Here is a 15,984-nt window from a genome sequence, read left to right on the forward strand (position 1 = left end):
CAAATAAAAATGTCTCATTATCATCTTAAAGATAAAGATAAGTTTGTTTAAAGATAGAAAAAAGTAAAAGCATATTTTTCCCCCCTCCCGAAGTATTAATATTTACAGAAAAAGCTGGTCTTCTCAACATGCTGCTGATGTTAATATCGAGATTTACATTTATTCATTTTCCATGTACTTTGATCCAGACGTGTTTTTGGTAATATTACTACACAAAAAAGCCCTGAGATGCTCCACCCTGACTATGATCATGACATAAACACAGAGAATGAGATGCTCGTTTGATAAATACATGATCCACTTGTTGTCTGTCAGTAGACACGCCCATCATGACACTGGAGGACATCCAACAGAGCTCAGCGAAAGTCATCAGCGTTTTCACATTTTGAACTGTTTTTGTTTCATGCACACATTCGTCATCTGCGGGATTCTGTGTCGTCACTGTCGTGCACGCGCCTGCAGCTCTGCGCGTGTAGAGAAACGCTGGAATATCGCGGTGAGTTTATGCCGATCTAAATCGCCTCACATATTACTCATATCCGTAGAAACGACATGTGAATTAGAAACGTGTTTAGAGCGGAATCGCCGCGCTCGGTTTAACCGGGAGCTGCTCGTGCTTCATGTGTCAGATGAAATGTTTCTGTGAGGAAATCTGCTTCGATGGAGATGAAATGGTGCTTAGTCCTGTGTGTGTGTGTGTGTGTGTGTGATATCTGCAAATGGTTTTCTCATGTTTGCACCGTGTGTTTGTCCCCAGATGCCTGCTGAAACTCACAGTGACAGACTGTTTTCCTCAGTCATGACGGGTCAGAGCGCCTGTGCTCCAGAGGAGGGCGCTATACGCATCAATGTCGGAGGCTTCAGGCGTCGACTGCTTTCCAAGCGACTCTCTCGCTTCCCCGAGACGAGGCTTGCGCGCTTGCTAAGGTGTCGCTCCAAAGAGTCCATCCTCGAACTGTGCGACGACTACGACGACTCCGAGAAGGAGTTCTACTTTGACCGTAATCCAACGCTCTTCCCTTACGTTTTACACTTCTACAATACGGGGCGGCTGCACGTTATGGATGAACTCTGCGTCTTTTCCTTCAGTCAAGAAATCGAGTACTGGGGCATCGATGAGCTGTTCATCGACTCGTGCTGCAGCGGCACCTTCCACTGCCGCAAGATGGAGCCCGACGAGACGGACTGGGACGACAAGAGCGAAGAGGGAAGCACCGCTTCGTCTTTTGACGAGATCCTGGAGTTCTACAGCGACGCCGGTAAATTCGACAAGCAGCTGCTGGGAAGCGTCCGCCGGAAGATCTGGCTGATGCTGGACAATCCTGGCTATTCGCTACCCAGCCGCCTCATCAGTATGTTCTCCATTCTGGTCCTGTTGGGCTCCATCGCCACCATGTGTTTGAACAGCATGAGCGAGTTCGCGCTGCTGGACGGCGACGGCCGGCCCCGTGAGGACCCTCGCTTCGAGGCCGTGGAGCACTTGGGAATCGGGTGGTTCACGTTCGAGCTGCTCGCCAGATTCGCCGTGGCGCCGGACCTCCTCCGTTTCTTCGCACACCCGCTGAACCTGATCGACCTGGTGTCTATCTTGCCTTTCTACCTGACCTTGGTCATTGACCTGGTCGCGGAGAGCAGCCCGGCGCTGGCGAACCTGGGTCGAGTCGCGCAGGTGCTGCGGCTGATGAGGATCTTCCGCATCCTGAAGCTGGCACGTCACTCCACGGGCCTGCGGTCGCTGGGCGCCACGCTCACAAACAGCTACAAGGAGATCGGGCTGCTGCTGCTGTATCTGGCCGTCGGCGTGTCCTTCTTCTCCGTCATGGCCTACACCGTGGAGAAGGAGGACAACGAGGGATTGAACACCATCCCGGCCAGCTGGTGGTGGGCGACGGTGAGCATGACCACCGTGGGCTACGGAGACGTGGTTCCCGGCTCCGTCGTGGGCAAACTGACGGCCTCGGCCTGCATCCTGGCGGGAATATTAGTCGTCGTGCTTCCGATCACTTTGATATTTAACAAGTTTTCTCTGTTTTATAAGAGACAGAAACAGCTGGAGATCATCATGCGGAGCTGCGACTTCGATGGGGGAATGAAGGAGGCTCCGTCTGTCAATCTGAGGAATTATTACGCTCATAAAGTCAAGACACTGATGGCCAGTCTGTCCAACATGAGCCGCAGTTCCCCCAGCGATCACAGTCTGAACGTCTCTCTGCATTAGACTGTGCTGACGTCACTGCGGCGTGTTTTCTTTAACAGCGAGATGATCAGTGTGTGAATCGGCATCTTCTCCTGGGTTTTCTCCTCATTGTCCAGCTCATTGGTTGGAGGGAACAGCAGGTGTACAGTATATCGGTGGAAGCTGTCGGTCTCGTGGGTTCAGGAGGATTTCTGTGCGTCTGCTGGACTTTGCTTAGCACTGAATCTCCTCCGACTGTCACTATATATTTGCATGTTTTTCTGTATCACTGTTGTTCAGTAAGGAAAAACAATTGTAGTGACCAGAATTAGTAGTACTGAGAAGCATCTGTAAATGTGACAAATCCATCTGAAATGTGAGGAGCTGAACTTTGAAATGAATGATTTTCAGTGAAGTTTTGTTGCTGTAAAGGTGATGATATGCGGGCAACTTTTTAAGCAATGTTGCTTGGGCACTTTTCCATTCAAACTGAAGATTGAATCAAAACTGTTGTCAATAGGAAAGTGCCCAAGCAACATCACTCAAAAAGTTGCCCCGTGTATCATTACCTTGAGGTAAACAAATTTTTCTATTTCTGAGTCGGGTATGAATGGGCACAGACGTATTTGTTACTGTGTGGATTTGTGTCATATTTCTAGCTCATAATTTTCTTTTCCCTTTACTTAAAGAAAATGAATCCTGTTTTTAAGACTGTTAAGATTTTTTGTATTATGACATTATTATTTATTTAGTGTGTGTGTGTGTGTGACCTGCAAACTCAATTACTGCTGAAAAATAGATGGCCACATCACAAACTGTCAACTATAATGGGAAATATAAATGTTTATATATATATTGTAAAGGATGTTTGTGTCAAGGTTGTACTGCTTTAAACTGTAACAAATTGTAAAAATACTGTTGCACGGATGAGAATCTATTGAAAACCATCATTTAAAATAATGGCAATTACAAGAAACTAAAGCACATTGTCTGAATGCATTACAGTAATTACAGTGTTTCTTTTGCATTATAGTAATAATGATTATTGTCATGAAGATAATCTTACTGCTCTTAGTGGAAAAATATCTTAATGGCTCTGAAAATAGGCTTAATTTTCTTTATGAAAAATATTCTTTTGACTGAGTTGAAATGTGACCTGGACAGATGATCTGCCACTTGCCCTGTTCACTAGTCTAGTCTACCTGAAGCGGTGCGTGATCTGGTTCTCATGTGGATCTGGTTCTCGTGGGAGAGCCGCCATGACGATGAGCGCCGTTCCCTTGGAAACACGCTTTCTGATTCCTCTGCTCAGAGTGTTTCTGTCGCAACTGTAAAAACTGATTTAAACTGCAGCTTTGTTCATATTAAATCATATATGGACATAATTTTAGTGACACAATATCACTTATATTTTATTGTTGTATATTATGCTTTTATAATGAGCCGTTTACAGGACTGTAAAATCTTCATGCTCCGCTGATGATGAACAGGTTGTTTCCAGAGTCTCCTGATGAAGATCTGAGAGGAAACAGAGAATTGAACTGTTCCTGTCACTGCAGTCCAAACAGTGTAGGGCATGATGGGTACCTCTTCATTACTGATGACACTGTTTATGTGAACATTGACTCATCTCATCTCATCTCATCTCATCTCATCTCATTCTCTGTCCTTCAGCTTCATTAATGATCAGTCGGACTCTGTCTCCATCTGTTGGTGAGAAGATGCAGCACAGGAACAGTGTCTTCAGCTGCACAAAGGAAAAAAGGTAAAAACCATCAACAGAATAAATGAGCCTGCGTATGTTTCACAGTTAAACATCTGAACTAGCTGGACTGGCATCAGTCACAGTTTAACTGGAAGCTCATCCCTTTTTTTATTATTTAGCTGATAACCGTTAGTTTGTCACTGTAAGATGAAACAGTATTTGATCCTGTGGATGAAAACAAAACACTTTTACAATGTATAAATTCCAGTCATTTCCTTTGTAATTCCTTCAGTGACTCTTGAGCAGATAAGATATGCTAAAATCTATCAGTCATATTTAAAATTTTAATTAATTCCTTCAACAACTGTAATTTTGAGTCTACTGCAAATGATTCTACTGTATATTTTTGGTCCATTTTGCAGAATGAGAACGTATGGAAGCTTGAAGCAGAAAAAATAAGTAACTTTAAAAAAAAAAATTTAAACTTTTTAAATTCTGAATTTTTATATCTTGCAATTCTGACTTTATTTCTCAAAATTTCGAATGTATAAGAATCAAGTCAGCATTGCAAAATTTAAACACAATTATGTTTTACATTTTTTCTATTCAGTGCGTAAACAAGCTTCCATAAGAATGACTGTACATTTTCACTTGTGAATCAATGAAGACCTAAACAGAAGTTCGGGGGAATCGAGCTCATCTAATCTTTCTATTGACCAGAGCATATATCCGGTGTCAGCTGCTTCGACATTCCTTCACCTCCATACTAAAGGAGCAAAAAACAGGGATGTGACATCATACTCTGACCCTCGACACACTTGCTCACACTCTCAATGTTTCGCCCCTAGATGACAAGCACAGGCATGCAGTGATGCAGGACCTGATGGGTCCCCTGATGCAGCTCTGCCTGGAGGCCCTGCTGGGAGAACAGCCACAGCTGCTCGATGGAAAGCAGGTGTGTGTGTGTGTGTGTGTGTGTGTGTGAGACCAGCAAACTCAATTAGTGCTGAAAAATAGATGACCACATCACACACTCATCTGAACTTCTCATCTGAACCCATCACGTCTGCCCAGCTCTACGATACATGCTCAGATGGAGTGTTTTGATGAACTGTAAGTGACAGTCGTGTGTGTGAATGACACTTCAGCTGTCTTAAGGCTGACGTTAATCACATCAAACGTCACCGCATGTTCTCATGATTTCTGGCAGCAAAAATGTGAAAGTAGAACAGAAGAATCAAATGCAGATAGTGACGGGCTTAAACCTCATGCATAAGTGTTAAAGATGAGACATTTCTCAAAATATCTTCTTTTGTGTTCCACTTATGTTTCTGTCATTCTGCGGATGTTTCTGTAGTTCTGCGGGTGTTTCTGTCGTTCTGCGGGTGTTTCTGTCGTTCTGTGGGTGTTTCTGTAGTTCTGCGGGTGTTTCTGTAGTTCTGCATGTGTTTCTGTAGTTCTGAGGGTGTTTCTGTCATCCTGCAGGTGTTTCTGTAGTTCTGCGGGTGTTTCTGTCGTTCTGTGGATGTTTCTGTAGTTCTGCGGATGTTTCTGTCATCCTGCAGGTGTTTCTGTAGTTCTGCATGTGTTTCTGTCGTTCTGTGGATGTTTTTGTAGTTCTGCGGATGTTTCTGTCGTTCTGCGGGTGTTTCTGTCGTTCTGCGGGCGTTTCTGTCGTTCTGTGGATGTTTCTGTAGTTCTGCGGATGTTTCTGTCATTCTGAGGGTGTTTCTGTAGTTCTGCTGGTGTTTCTGTAGTTCTGAAGGTGTTTCTGTAGTTCTGTGGGTGTTTCTGTAGTTCTGCTGGCGTTTCTGTCGTTCTGTGGATGTTTCTGTAGTTCTGCAGATGTTTCTGTCGTTCTGTGGGTCTTTCTGTCATTCTGAGGGTGTTTCTGTAGTTCTGCGGGTGTTTCTGTAGTTCTGCAGATGTTTCTGTCGTTCTGTGGGTGTTTCTGTCATCCTGCAGGTGTTTCTGTAGTTCTGCGGGTGTTTCTGTAGTTCTGTGGATGTTTCTGTAGTTCTGCGGATGTTTCTGTCGTTCTGTGGGTGTTTCTGTCATTCTGTGGGTGTTTCTGTAGTTCTGTGGGTCTTTCTGTCATCCTGCGGGTGTTTCTGTCGTTCTGCGGGTGTTTCTGTCGTTCTGTGGGTGTTTCTGTCGTTCTGTGGGTGTTTCTGTAGTTCTGTGGATGTTTCTGTAGTTCTGCGGATGTTTCTGTCATCCTGCGGGTGTTTCTGTCATTCTGTGGGTGTTTCTGTAGTTCTGCGGGTGTTTCTGTCGTTCTGCGGGTGTTTCTGTCGTTCTGTGGGTGTTTCTGTAGTTCTGCGGATGTTTCTGTCGTTCTGTGGGTCTTTCTGTCATCCTGCGGGTGTTTCTGTCGTTCTGTGGGTGTTTCTGTAGTTCTGTGGGTGTTTCTGTAGTTCTGTGGGTGTTTCTGTAGTTCTGAGGGTGTTTCTGTCGTTCTGTGGGTCTTTCTGTCATCCTGCGGGTGTTTCTGTCGTTCTGCGGGTGTTTCTGTCGTTCTGCGGGTGTTTCTGTCGTTCTGTGGGTGTTTCTGTAGTTCTGCGGATGTTTCTGTCGTTCTGTGGGTCTTTCTGTCATCCTGCGGGTGTTTCTGTAGTTCTGTGGGTGTTTCTGTAGTTCTGTGGGTGTTTCTGTAGTTCTGTGGGTGTTTCTGTAGTTCTGAGGGTGTTTCTGTCGTTCTGTGGGTGTTTCTGTCATCCTGCGGGTGTTTCTGTCGTTCTGCGGATGTTTCTGTCGTTCTGTGGGTCTTTCTGTCATCCTGCGGGTGTTTCTGTCGTTCTGTGGGTGTTTCTGTAGTTCTGTGGGTGTTTCTGTAGTTCTGTGGATGTTTCTGTAGTTCTGTGGGTCTTTCTGTCATCCTGCGGGTCTTTCTGTCATCCTGCGGGTGTTTCTGTCGTTCTGTGGGTGTTTCTGTAGTTCTGTGGGTGTTTCTGTAGTTCTGTGGATGTTTCTGTAGTTCTGTGGGTCTTTCTGTCATCCTGCGGGTGTTTCTGTAGTTCTGTGGGTGTTTCTGTAGTTCTGTGGGTGTTTCTGTCGTTCTGTGGGTCTTTCTGTCATCCTACGGGTGTTTCTGTCGTTCTGTGGGTGTTTCTGTAGTTCTGTGGGTGTTTCTGTAGTTCTGTGGTGTTTCTGTAGTTCTGAGGGTGTTTCTGTCATTCTGTGGGTGTTTCTGTAGTTCTGTGGGTGTTTCTGTCATCCTGCAGGTGTTTCTGTAGTTCTGAGGGTGTTTCTGTCGTTCTGTGGGTGTTTCTGTCATCCTGCGGGTGTTTCTGTCGTTCTGTGGATGTTTCTGTCGTTCTGTGGGTCTTTCTGTCATCCTGCGGGTGTTTCTGTCGTTCTGTGGGTGTTTCTGTAGTTCTGTGGGTGTTTCTGTAGTTCTGTGGATGTTTCTGTAGTTCTGCGGATGTTTCTGTCGTTCTGTGGGTCTTTCTGTCATCCTGCGGGTGTTTCTGTAGTTCTGTGGGTGTTTCTGTCGTTCTGTGGGTGTTTCTGTCATCCTGCGGGTGTTTCTGTCGTTCTGTGGGTGTTTCTGTAGTTCTGTGGGTGTTTCTGTAGTTCTGTGGATGTTTCTGTAGTTCTGCGGATGTTTCTGTCGTTCTGTGGGTCTTTCTGTCATCCTGCGGGTGTTTCTGTAGTTCTGTGGGTGTTTCTGTAGTTCTGTGGGTGTTTCTGTAGTTCTGAGGGTGTTTCTGTCGTTCTGCGGGTGTTTCTGTAGTTCTGCGGATGTTTCTGTAGTTCTGCGGGTGTTTCTGTAGTTCTGCGGGTGTTTCTGTAGTTCTGCGGGTGTTTCTGTAGTTCTGCGGGTGTTTCTGTAGTTCTGTGGGTGTTTCTGTCGTTCTGTGGGTGTTTCTGTAGTTCTGTGGGTGTTTCTGTCGTTCTGTGGGTGTTTCTGTAGTTCTGTGGGTGTTTCTGTAGTTCTGTGGGTGTTTCTGTAGTTCTGAGGGTGTTTCTGTCGTTCTGTGGATGTTTCTGTAGTTCTGCGGGTGTTTCTGTAGTTCTGCGGGTGTTTCTGTAGTTCTGTAGGTGTTTCTGTAGTTCTGCGGATGTTTCTGTCGTTCTGTGGGTCTTTCTGTCATCCTGCGGGTGTTTCTGTCGTTCTGTGGGTGTTTCTGTAGTTCTGTGGGTGTTTCTGTAGTTCTGTGGGTGTTTCTGTCGTTCTGTGGGTGTTTCTGTAGTTCTGAGGGTGTTTCTGTCGTTCTGTGGGTGTTTCTGTCATCCTGCAGGTGTTTCTGTAGTTCTGAGGGTGTTTCTGTCGTTCTGTGGGTGTTTCTGTCATCCTGCAGATGTTTCTGTAGTTCTGCAGGTGTTTCTGTAGTTCTGCAGATGTTTCTGTAGTTCTGTGGGTGTTTCTGTAGTTCTGTGGGTGTTTTTGTTGTTTTGGGGGTGTTTCCAGTGGTTTCAGTGCATTGCTGTGTTGTTGTTGCTGGAGTGTTTGGATGGTTGGATAATGAAAAGAGTCTATCGTTTATCATTGATACGGCTCTAGATGTGACTTAATTTCCACTGTTTGCTTTATTTTGTTGTGTTGTGCTCCAGAGAGCTGCTGCAGTAAGACGATCACTCACTCAATCATTCTGAGCAGTTCTTCAACTCATTCTTACATAAGATCAGCACAATCAGCTGTCCAGCATTTAACAAACTTGATTCTTAAGTAGATTTAATATCAATTACTTGAATACTTTTACAGAAGGATTTTTCTTTGACTTTGACTTTATTATATGTGCAAGTTAGAGAGTGCACAATGTGCGTCACTGTTTTGTGTGTGAGAAAGAGTGTGTGTGTGTGTGTGTGTCTGCACGAGTGTGTGTGTGTTGGGCTCTGATTTAGGGATCAGACTAGTTAATCACAGAGCATGAGTGGAATGAATGCAGCAGCTACACAAACACACTCAGCACAGGAAATGATGTGTGTGTCTGTGAGCGTGTGCTCTCATACAGGAGCAAATAGGAGTAAGGTTTATATGTGTGTTGTCATTTATTGAGCTTCAAATGATGATGGTGATGATGATGAAGGTGTAATGCTGAAGGACATGTGCAGCGTGTATCTGAAGGTTTCAGACATGTGAATCCCTGCTGCATACTAGAACAATCTCTCTGAGGGCCTGAAATAGCAGTGCAGACACTGGCTGGTGTTAACTAATTAGTGCTCATTAACCCATCGTCTGTCTGTCCTGTCTGTGGCCTCTGCAGGTCCTTCCATTTGCCATTGGAATATGATGTACTTTAAATTAAATATTACATCTGCGAGGCACTTTTTTATGAAGCAAATCTTTACATATTACTTGAAAAAAATCAAAGACAAGTTCATAAAAAAATCACCATTACATTAGCGCCACTTGGTTTTGCAACATTCGTTCTGTTAGTTGAGCCAAACCGTTTGTCACAGATGATTAAGAGATTTCACTTAGAATTCCTATTTTGTCAAATGTGAATTCTGAGTGAAATCTCTTAATTATCTGCGAACAAATGGTAGAATAATCATAAAAACATAACTGCTCTCTGAATCTCTGAATTGTGGCACGTTTAATCTGAATGGATGCGTTTGGCTTGTCCACTGTCTCGCACTGAATTGTGGGAATGTGTTAGCGGGACATAAGTGTTGAAAGACAGAAGTGTTGTGAGTGGTTCTGCCCGTATCTTTGGGCTGCGCCCGTCTGCTATCAGCGCAGATAATCAAGCATTTGTGGAGAGTCTCTCTGACCCTGAGAACACACACCTAATGCCTTTATAATGCAACCTTTTACCAAAGCAGCCTTTGTCCTAAACACACACACACCAGTCAAGGTGACACGATATGATCCTCATTAGACGTCCAGAGGGACATTAGTGCTCGTAATGCCTTCCTAACACACACACACACTCGGAGCTCATTCTCCAAACTCCTATAGCAACATGAGTCTGTCTGCGCTAATCACACACACCTTCTGCCACAGCAGCGTCGTTTATGGCCAGCAGAGACAGACAGACAGACAGAGCCTCAAATGAGGGCGAGCGTGAGGGCCCGTATGGCGTATTTGTGCCCCGGTTAGCCATTGTGACGCCAGTGGCGTCGTAGGGGCCGTGGGTCTCAGCGCCGATGGAGCCTGTGATACGTGCCATTATCTTATCAGTGTCATCAGCGCAGCGGGAGAATTGACAAGCTAACGATAAGACGTGTTTTGTTCTCCAGGATAATGCAGCTCTAACGCAGTGAACACGCACACATGGAGTCGTAATGATGTTGAAGATGATTAGTGACGTTCGGAGCACATAGAGGGCGCCAAACCGCTGGTGTTTGCTCTCCTGCAGTCATCAAACTTCCTGAGAGAGAGAGACAATCCCACATTAGATCTCTGAAATTCTCAGTTTGATCTCCTGGACAGCCATGAGATTAAATTGAGGAAATGTGGAGACTTCACATCCATTTTATAGCTTTATATTCTTAAGGCCTGTTCAGACCAAGGACTGTAACATTTATAACTATAACAATAATGATAAATATATAAATTTAAAAATTATTCTAAATGTAAAAGAAAAGCAGAGTCCACACAGTTCACTTCAAAATTAAAATTTCCTGATAATTTACTTACCCCCATGTCATCCAAGATATTTATGTCTTTCTTTCTTCAGTCGAAAAAGAAATGATGGTTTTTGAGGAAAACATTCCAGGATTTTTCTCCATATAGTGGACTTATAGTGGGGTTCAATGGGTTGAAGGTCCAAATTACAGTTTCAGTGCAACTTCAAAGAGCTCTACATGATCCCAGACGAGGAATAAGAGTCTTATCTAGCCACCTTCCTAATATTGTGTTGTGTTTGCTGCCAAAACAGCCCTGACCCGTCGAGGCATGGACTCCTCTGGAGCCCTGAAGGTGTGCTGTGGTATCTGCACCAAGATGTTAGCAGCAGATCCTTTAAGTCCTGTAAGTTGTGAGGTGGACTTGTTTGTTCAGCACATCCCACAGATGCTCGATTGAAATGAGATCTGGGGAATTTGGAGGCCAAGTCAACACCTTAAACTCGATGATGTGCTCCTCAAACCATTCCTGAAGCATTTTTGCTTTGTGGCAGGAGCATTATCCTGCTGAAAGAGGCCACAGCCACCAGGGAATACCGTTTAGCCTCGGCCGCCCATGACCCTGTCGCCGGTTCACCGCCGTTCCTTCCTTGGACCACTTTTGATAGATACTGACCACTGCAGACCGGGAACACCCCACAAGAGCTGCAGTTTTGGAGATGCTCTGACCCAGTCGTCTAGCCATCACAATTTGGCCCTTGTCAAACTCGCTCAAATCCTTACGCTTGCCCATTTTTCCTGATATGATACACGGGGCAACTTTTTGAGCAATGTTGCTGGGCAATGTTGGGAGCTTTTCCATTGAGAATGGGCAACAAATTTCTGTCTGAATACTTCAGATCGAAATTTGTTGCCCATTCTCAATGGGAAAGTGCCTAAGCAACATCGCTCGGGAACATTGCTCAAAAAGTTGCCCCGTGCATCATCACCCAAACACATCAACTTTGAGGACAAAATGTTCACTTGGTGCCTAATATATCCCACCCACTAACAGGTGCAGCGATGAAGAGATGATCAGTGTTATTCACCTGTTAGTGGTCATAATGTTATGCCTGATCGGTGTAGTTATCGGTATAATTATCGTTCTTGGTGTGAACGGGCCTTAACTCAATACAGCTGCTTTTGTTTGTTTTTGTTTCTCTTAAGCTGCTGAACTAAAGCTACATGGCCTTCCCTCTGACTGTCACTTTAAGAGCTGACAGTCCAAGAGTTTTTCTCACCCATCTCTACTGGACACTCACAAGCATGCATTTCTTTCTCAGAAGTATTTTATATCCAAGTTGATACTTTTCTGTGGTAAGCACACAGTCCAGCATTGTAGTTTGTTTAAAACAGCCTTTCACTGATGGTGTTGATGCGTGTGTACGTCAGTGTTGTTCAGCAGGTGACGGCGTCCTCTCAGTAGCTGCGCTTTAGCTCTCTTTCCTTTGCACTGCATGGCCGTCGGTCCCAGGATGAGCTGGAAATAAAGCGCAGCCCCTCCCTGCCGGGAATCTTTTCCCAGCTTTATTACGAGCAAAGGTCTGCAGCAGCTGGCACAGCGAGGTCCGCCCGCGCTATCTTATCTCCCATCGGCCATAAACACTCCACTGAGAGGAGCAGCGAGAGACAGCGGAGCAGAACATCTTCTTTTCTGACCTTCACACATTCTGAGACTCAATAGAAACATTCGGCTCTGGAGGAGGAGTGAACGACAGGACGGTTCACTTTAGTGTCATTCTGCTTATCTGATTACATTCATGCAAAGTCACGTGTGCCTCAAATCCACTTACCATTGACAATAACAACATTATTTTGTGGTCTTCTTATATCTTAGGGTCACTAGAAAAGTTAATTGCATCCTTTACACTTGTGAAAAGCGTGCTGATTTTTGCTGCAGTTCCTGTAGAATCAAGCGTTCAGTGAACGTGACTCAGATCTTAAATGTTTGAAAACGTTAATACTGTTCACTGGTAGCAGGATTTTACTGGGCCATCTTGCCATTTAATCACCAATTAACTACTGTAAACTGTTATCTTTGGGAAAGACACACCTTTGAACACTATCGTGGATCAGGCAGTGAGTGACAGAAGGTGATAAAACCATACAGTGAGAGAGAAAAGCTGTGAGGAAGATTGTGCTGTCGAGCGCAGGTGAAGGGCGGCAGTAAATCTCTCAGATGGGTTAGTCAGGAGAACGAGGGTCCGTTAGTTAGTTGGTTAGTGAGCGGGTCAGAACTCACTGTGCCATTCATCCTCACTGCATGTTTATACAAGGGACGCGTGTATAAACTGATGATGCTTCAGTATGTGAAAGAATGTAAATCTGGTTATTGACCTGGTTGCTCACAGTGGAAGGTTATTATACCTAACTGATATGATTTATCTTGAAGGTCTGATAAAAACATGATGACTCAACCATTCAGTTTATTATGCTGGAAATGTTGTGTGACATCGTTTAGTTCAGGGCTGGCGATTATATTGATGGGATTATGAATGATGTTGGGTTAAGGTTAAATGTTTGAGTGTGTTTTTGAGTTCTGTAACACACTGAGGCTGTTACGCAAACGGCGTCATAAACTACTGTTTTACTGTCATAAAGCGAGGTGTGTTTATGGCCTGTGTATCTGCATCTGTGCTCACACTCTTTTATAAGCAGCTTGTTAAAAATCAAATGCAAATGTTATTGAATTAAAGAGCAAACAGCCGCTGCTGGTCTTTACAGACTCGTGAATGTGTGCAGAACGCTGATTGACGCTCTGCTCTGATTTTTTGCAGGTTTGATGTTTCATGTCATCAGCGGGGAAACGATGTGTGTTTATTTGCTGGTGAAAAGAGTTTGTGCTCATGTCACGTTCTGTTCGTATCTCCAAACGTGTCCCTCATGGTCTATTTGACAAGTCAGAAAAAACTGTAGGAAGTCATGATCAGACACTTCTCAAAGTTCTCCTTTAGCTCAGTCCATCTCAAGTAGTCCACAAAAGTGTTACAGTTGGTTGCTTGACCATTTTTAATTTTCCTCATTTCTTTTGAGTGATTATTGCAATACATAGAGATAATCGCTTATAAAAAATTATGAAATTTAAATATGGTCAAGCAACCACTACTGAACCACCTGAGATGGACCGAGCCCTGTAAATGCTCTCGGCCACATGGAGTGGTTTTGATTGGCCGCTGCGTGGCAGAAACCAAAAGAGATGCTTGTCCAAAAGCAACAAGAAAAGCCATTAAAAGTGTCTCGCTGCAGTTACAGTGTGCGTGTGAACATGAGCAGCGTGTCTCGTAACAACAGCAGCAGCAGTTACTAGCACTGTAGCGAGAGAAGAGATTGGCCTTTAGAGACGAGTGCACATCCTGCTCTCATGATCCAGTTTCAGCTTCAGTCCGGTCACAAAGTCTCAGCAGGTCCAGATGACCCGATGGCACACACTCGCACACAGGTCCGGCAGTGTGTGTGTTATTGTGCTTCAAGTCACACTGACCTCATATGCTCATGTGATCTGAAACACACGGAAAGATCAGATCAGGAAAAACACTCAGCGTCACGCACGGTTCTGTATCAGTAAAACACAAGCATTTATTGACAGGTAGCGCTCCTGAAGGTAAAAGCATTTCTAAAGGACATGATTTCACAGAGAACGGCATAATTGCTGGACACTGTGAGACAGGTGTGTATGGTTGTGAGACAGGTGTGTATGGTTGTGAGACAGGTGTGTATGGTTGTGAGACAGGTGTGAGACAGGTGTGTATGGTTGTGAGATAGGTATGTACGGATGTGAGACAGTTGTGTATGGTTGTGAGACAGGTGTGTATGGATGTGAGACAGGTGTGTATGGATGTGAGACAGGTGTGTATGGATGTGAGACAGGTGTGTATGGTTGTGAGACAGGTGTGTATGGATGTGAGACAGGTGTGTATGGATGTGAGACAGGTGTGTATGGATGTGAGACAGGTGTGTATGGTTGTGAGACAGGTGTGTATGGATGTGAGACAGGTGTGTATGGATGTGAGACAGGTGTGTATGGTTGTGAGACAGGTGTGTATGGATGTAAGACAGGCGTGTATGGTTGTGAGACAGGCGTGTATGGATGTGAGACGTCTGTATGGACGTGAGACAGGTGTGTATGGTTGTGAGACAGACGTGTATGGATGTGAGACAGGCGTGTGTGGTTGTGAGACAGGCGTGTGGATGTGAGACATGTCTGTATGGACGTGAGACAGGTGAGTGTGTTTGTTAGATCTGTATGGATGTGAGACAGGTGTGTATGGATGTGAGACAGATGTGTGTGGTTGTGAGACATGTGTATGGGTGTGAGACAGGTGAGTATGTATGTTAGATCTGTAAGGATGTGAGACAGGTGTGTATGAATGTGAGACAGGTGTGTATGGATGTGAGACAGGCGTGTATATAGATGTGAGACAGGCGTGTATATAGATGTGAGACAGGCGTGTATGGATGTGAGACAGATCTGCATGGTTGTGAGACGTCTGTATGGATGTGAGACAGGCGTATATGGTTGTGAGACGTCTGTATGGATGTGAGACAGGCGTATATGGATGTGAGACAGGCGTGTATGGATGTGAGACTGGCGTGTATGGATGTGAGACAGGCGTGTATGGATGTGAGACAGATCTGCATGGTTGTGAGACGTCTGTATGGATGTGAGACAGGCGTATATGGATGTGAGACAGGCGTGTATGGATGTGAGACTGGCGTGTATGGATGTGAGACAGGCGTGTATGGATGTGAGACAGGCGTGTATGGTTGTGAGACAGGCTTGTATGGATGTGAGACAAATCTGCATGGTTGTGAGACAGGCGTGTATGGATGTGAGACAGGCGTGTATGGATGTGAGACAGGCGTGTATGGGTGTGAGACAGGTGTGTATGGGTGTGAGACAGGCGTGTATGGATGTGAGACAGGTGTGTATGGATGTGAGACAGGTGTGTATGGATGTGAGACAGGCGTGTATGGGTGTGAGACAGGCGTGTATGGGTGTGAGACAGGCGTGTATGGATGTGAGACAGGTGTGTATGGATGTGAGACAGGTGTGTATGGATGTGAGACAGGCGTATATGGTTGTGAGACGTCTGTATGGATGTGAGACAGGCGTGTATGGGTGTGAGACAGGTGTGTATGGGTGTGAGACAGTCGTGTATGGATGTGAGACAGGTGTGTATGGATGTGAGACAGGCGTATATGGTTGTGAGACGTCTGTATGGATGTGAGACAGGCGTATATGGATGTGAGACAGGCGTGTATGGATGTGAGACTGGCGTGTATGGATGTGAGACAGGCGTGTATGGATGTGAGACAGGCGTGTATGGATGTGAGACAGGCTTGTATGGATGTGAGACAAATCTGCATGGTTGTGAGACAGGCGTGTATGGATGTGAGACAGGCGTGTATGGATGTGAGACAGGCGTGTATGGGTGTGAGACAGGTGTGTATGGGTGTGAGACAGGTGTGTATGGATGTTAGACAGGCGTGTATGGGTGTGAGACAGGTGTGTATGGGTGTGAGACAGGTGTGTATGGATGTGAGACAG

The 15,984-nt window shown here is 45.1% G+C and overlaps 2 protein-coding genes across 3 annotated transcripts in view; both read left to right on the top strand.

The window, feature by feature from the left end:
• The first annotated feature begins 282 nt into the window (after positions 1-282).
• Positions 283-3,561, top strand: LOC125243577 (potassium voltage-gated channel subfamily S member 2-like). Its single transcript, XM_048153330.1, has 2 exons — positions 283-496; positions 758-3,561. The coding sequence occupies exons 1-2, from the start codon at positions 293-295 to the stop codon at positions 2,216-2,218; spliced, it is 1,665 nt and encodes a 554-aa protein (XP_048009287.1). The 5' UTR covers positions 283-292; the 3' UTR covers positions 2,219-3,561.
• The window catches only part of osr2 (odd-skipped related transciption factor 2), a 30,792-nt gene continuing 17,780 nt past the window's right edge, over positions 2,973-15,984 (top strand). The window contains exons 1-3 of one of the 2 annotated variants that reach the window (XM_048153332.1): positions 2,973-3,745; positions 3,851-3,941; positions 4,730-4,836. The gene's annotated coding sequence lies outside the window, so the exon portion shown is untranslated. The remainder of the gene's footprint in view (positions 3,746-3,850; positions 3,942-4,729; positions 4,837-15,984) is intronic. The other variant, XM_048153336.1, reaches the window with a different exon arrangement.

This window comes from Megalobrama amblycephala, linkage group LG13 (assembly GCF_018812025.1).
Source record: "Megalobrama amblycephala isolate DHTTF-2021 linkage group LG13, ASM1881202v1, whole genome shotgun sequence".
Classification (NCBI taxonomy): Eukaryota; Metazoa; Chordata; class Actinopteri; order Cypriniformes; family Xenocyprididae; genus Megalobrama; species Megalobrama amblycephala.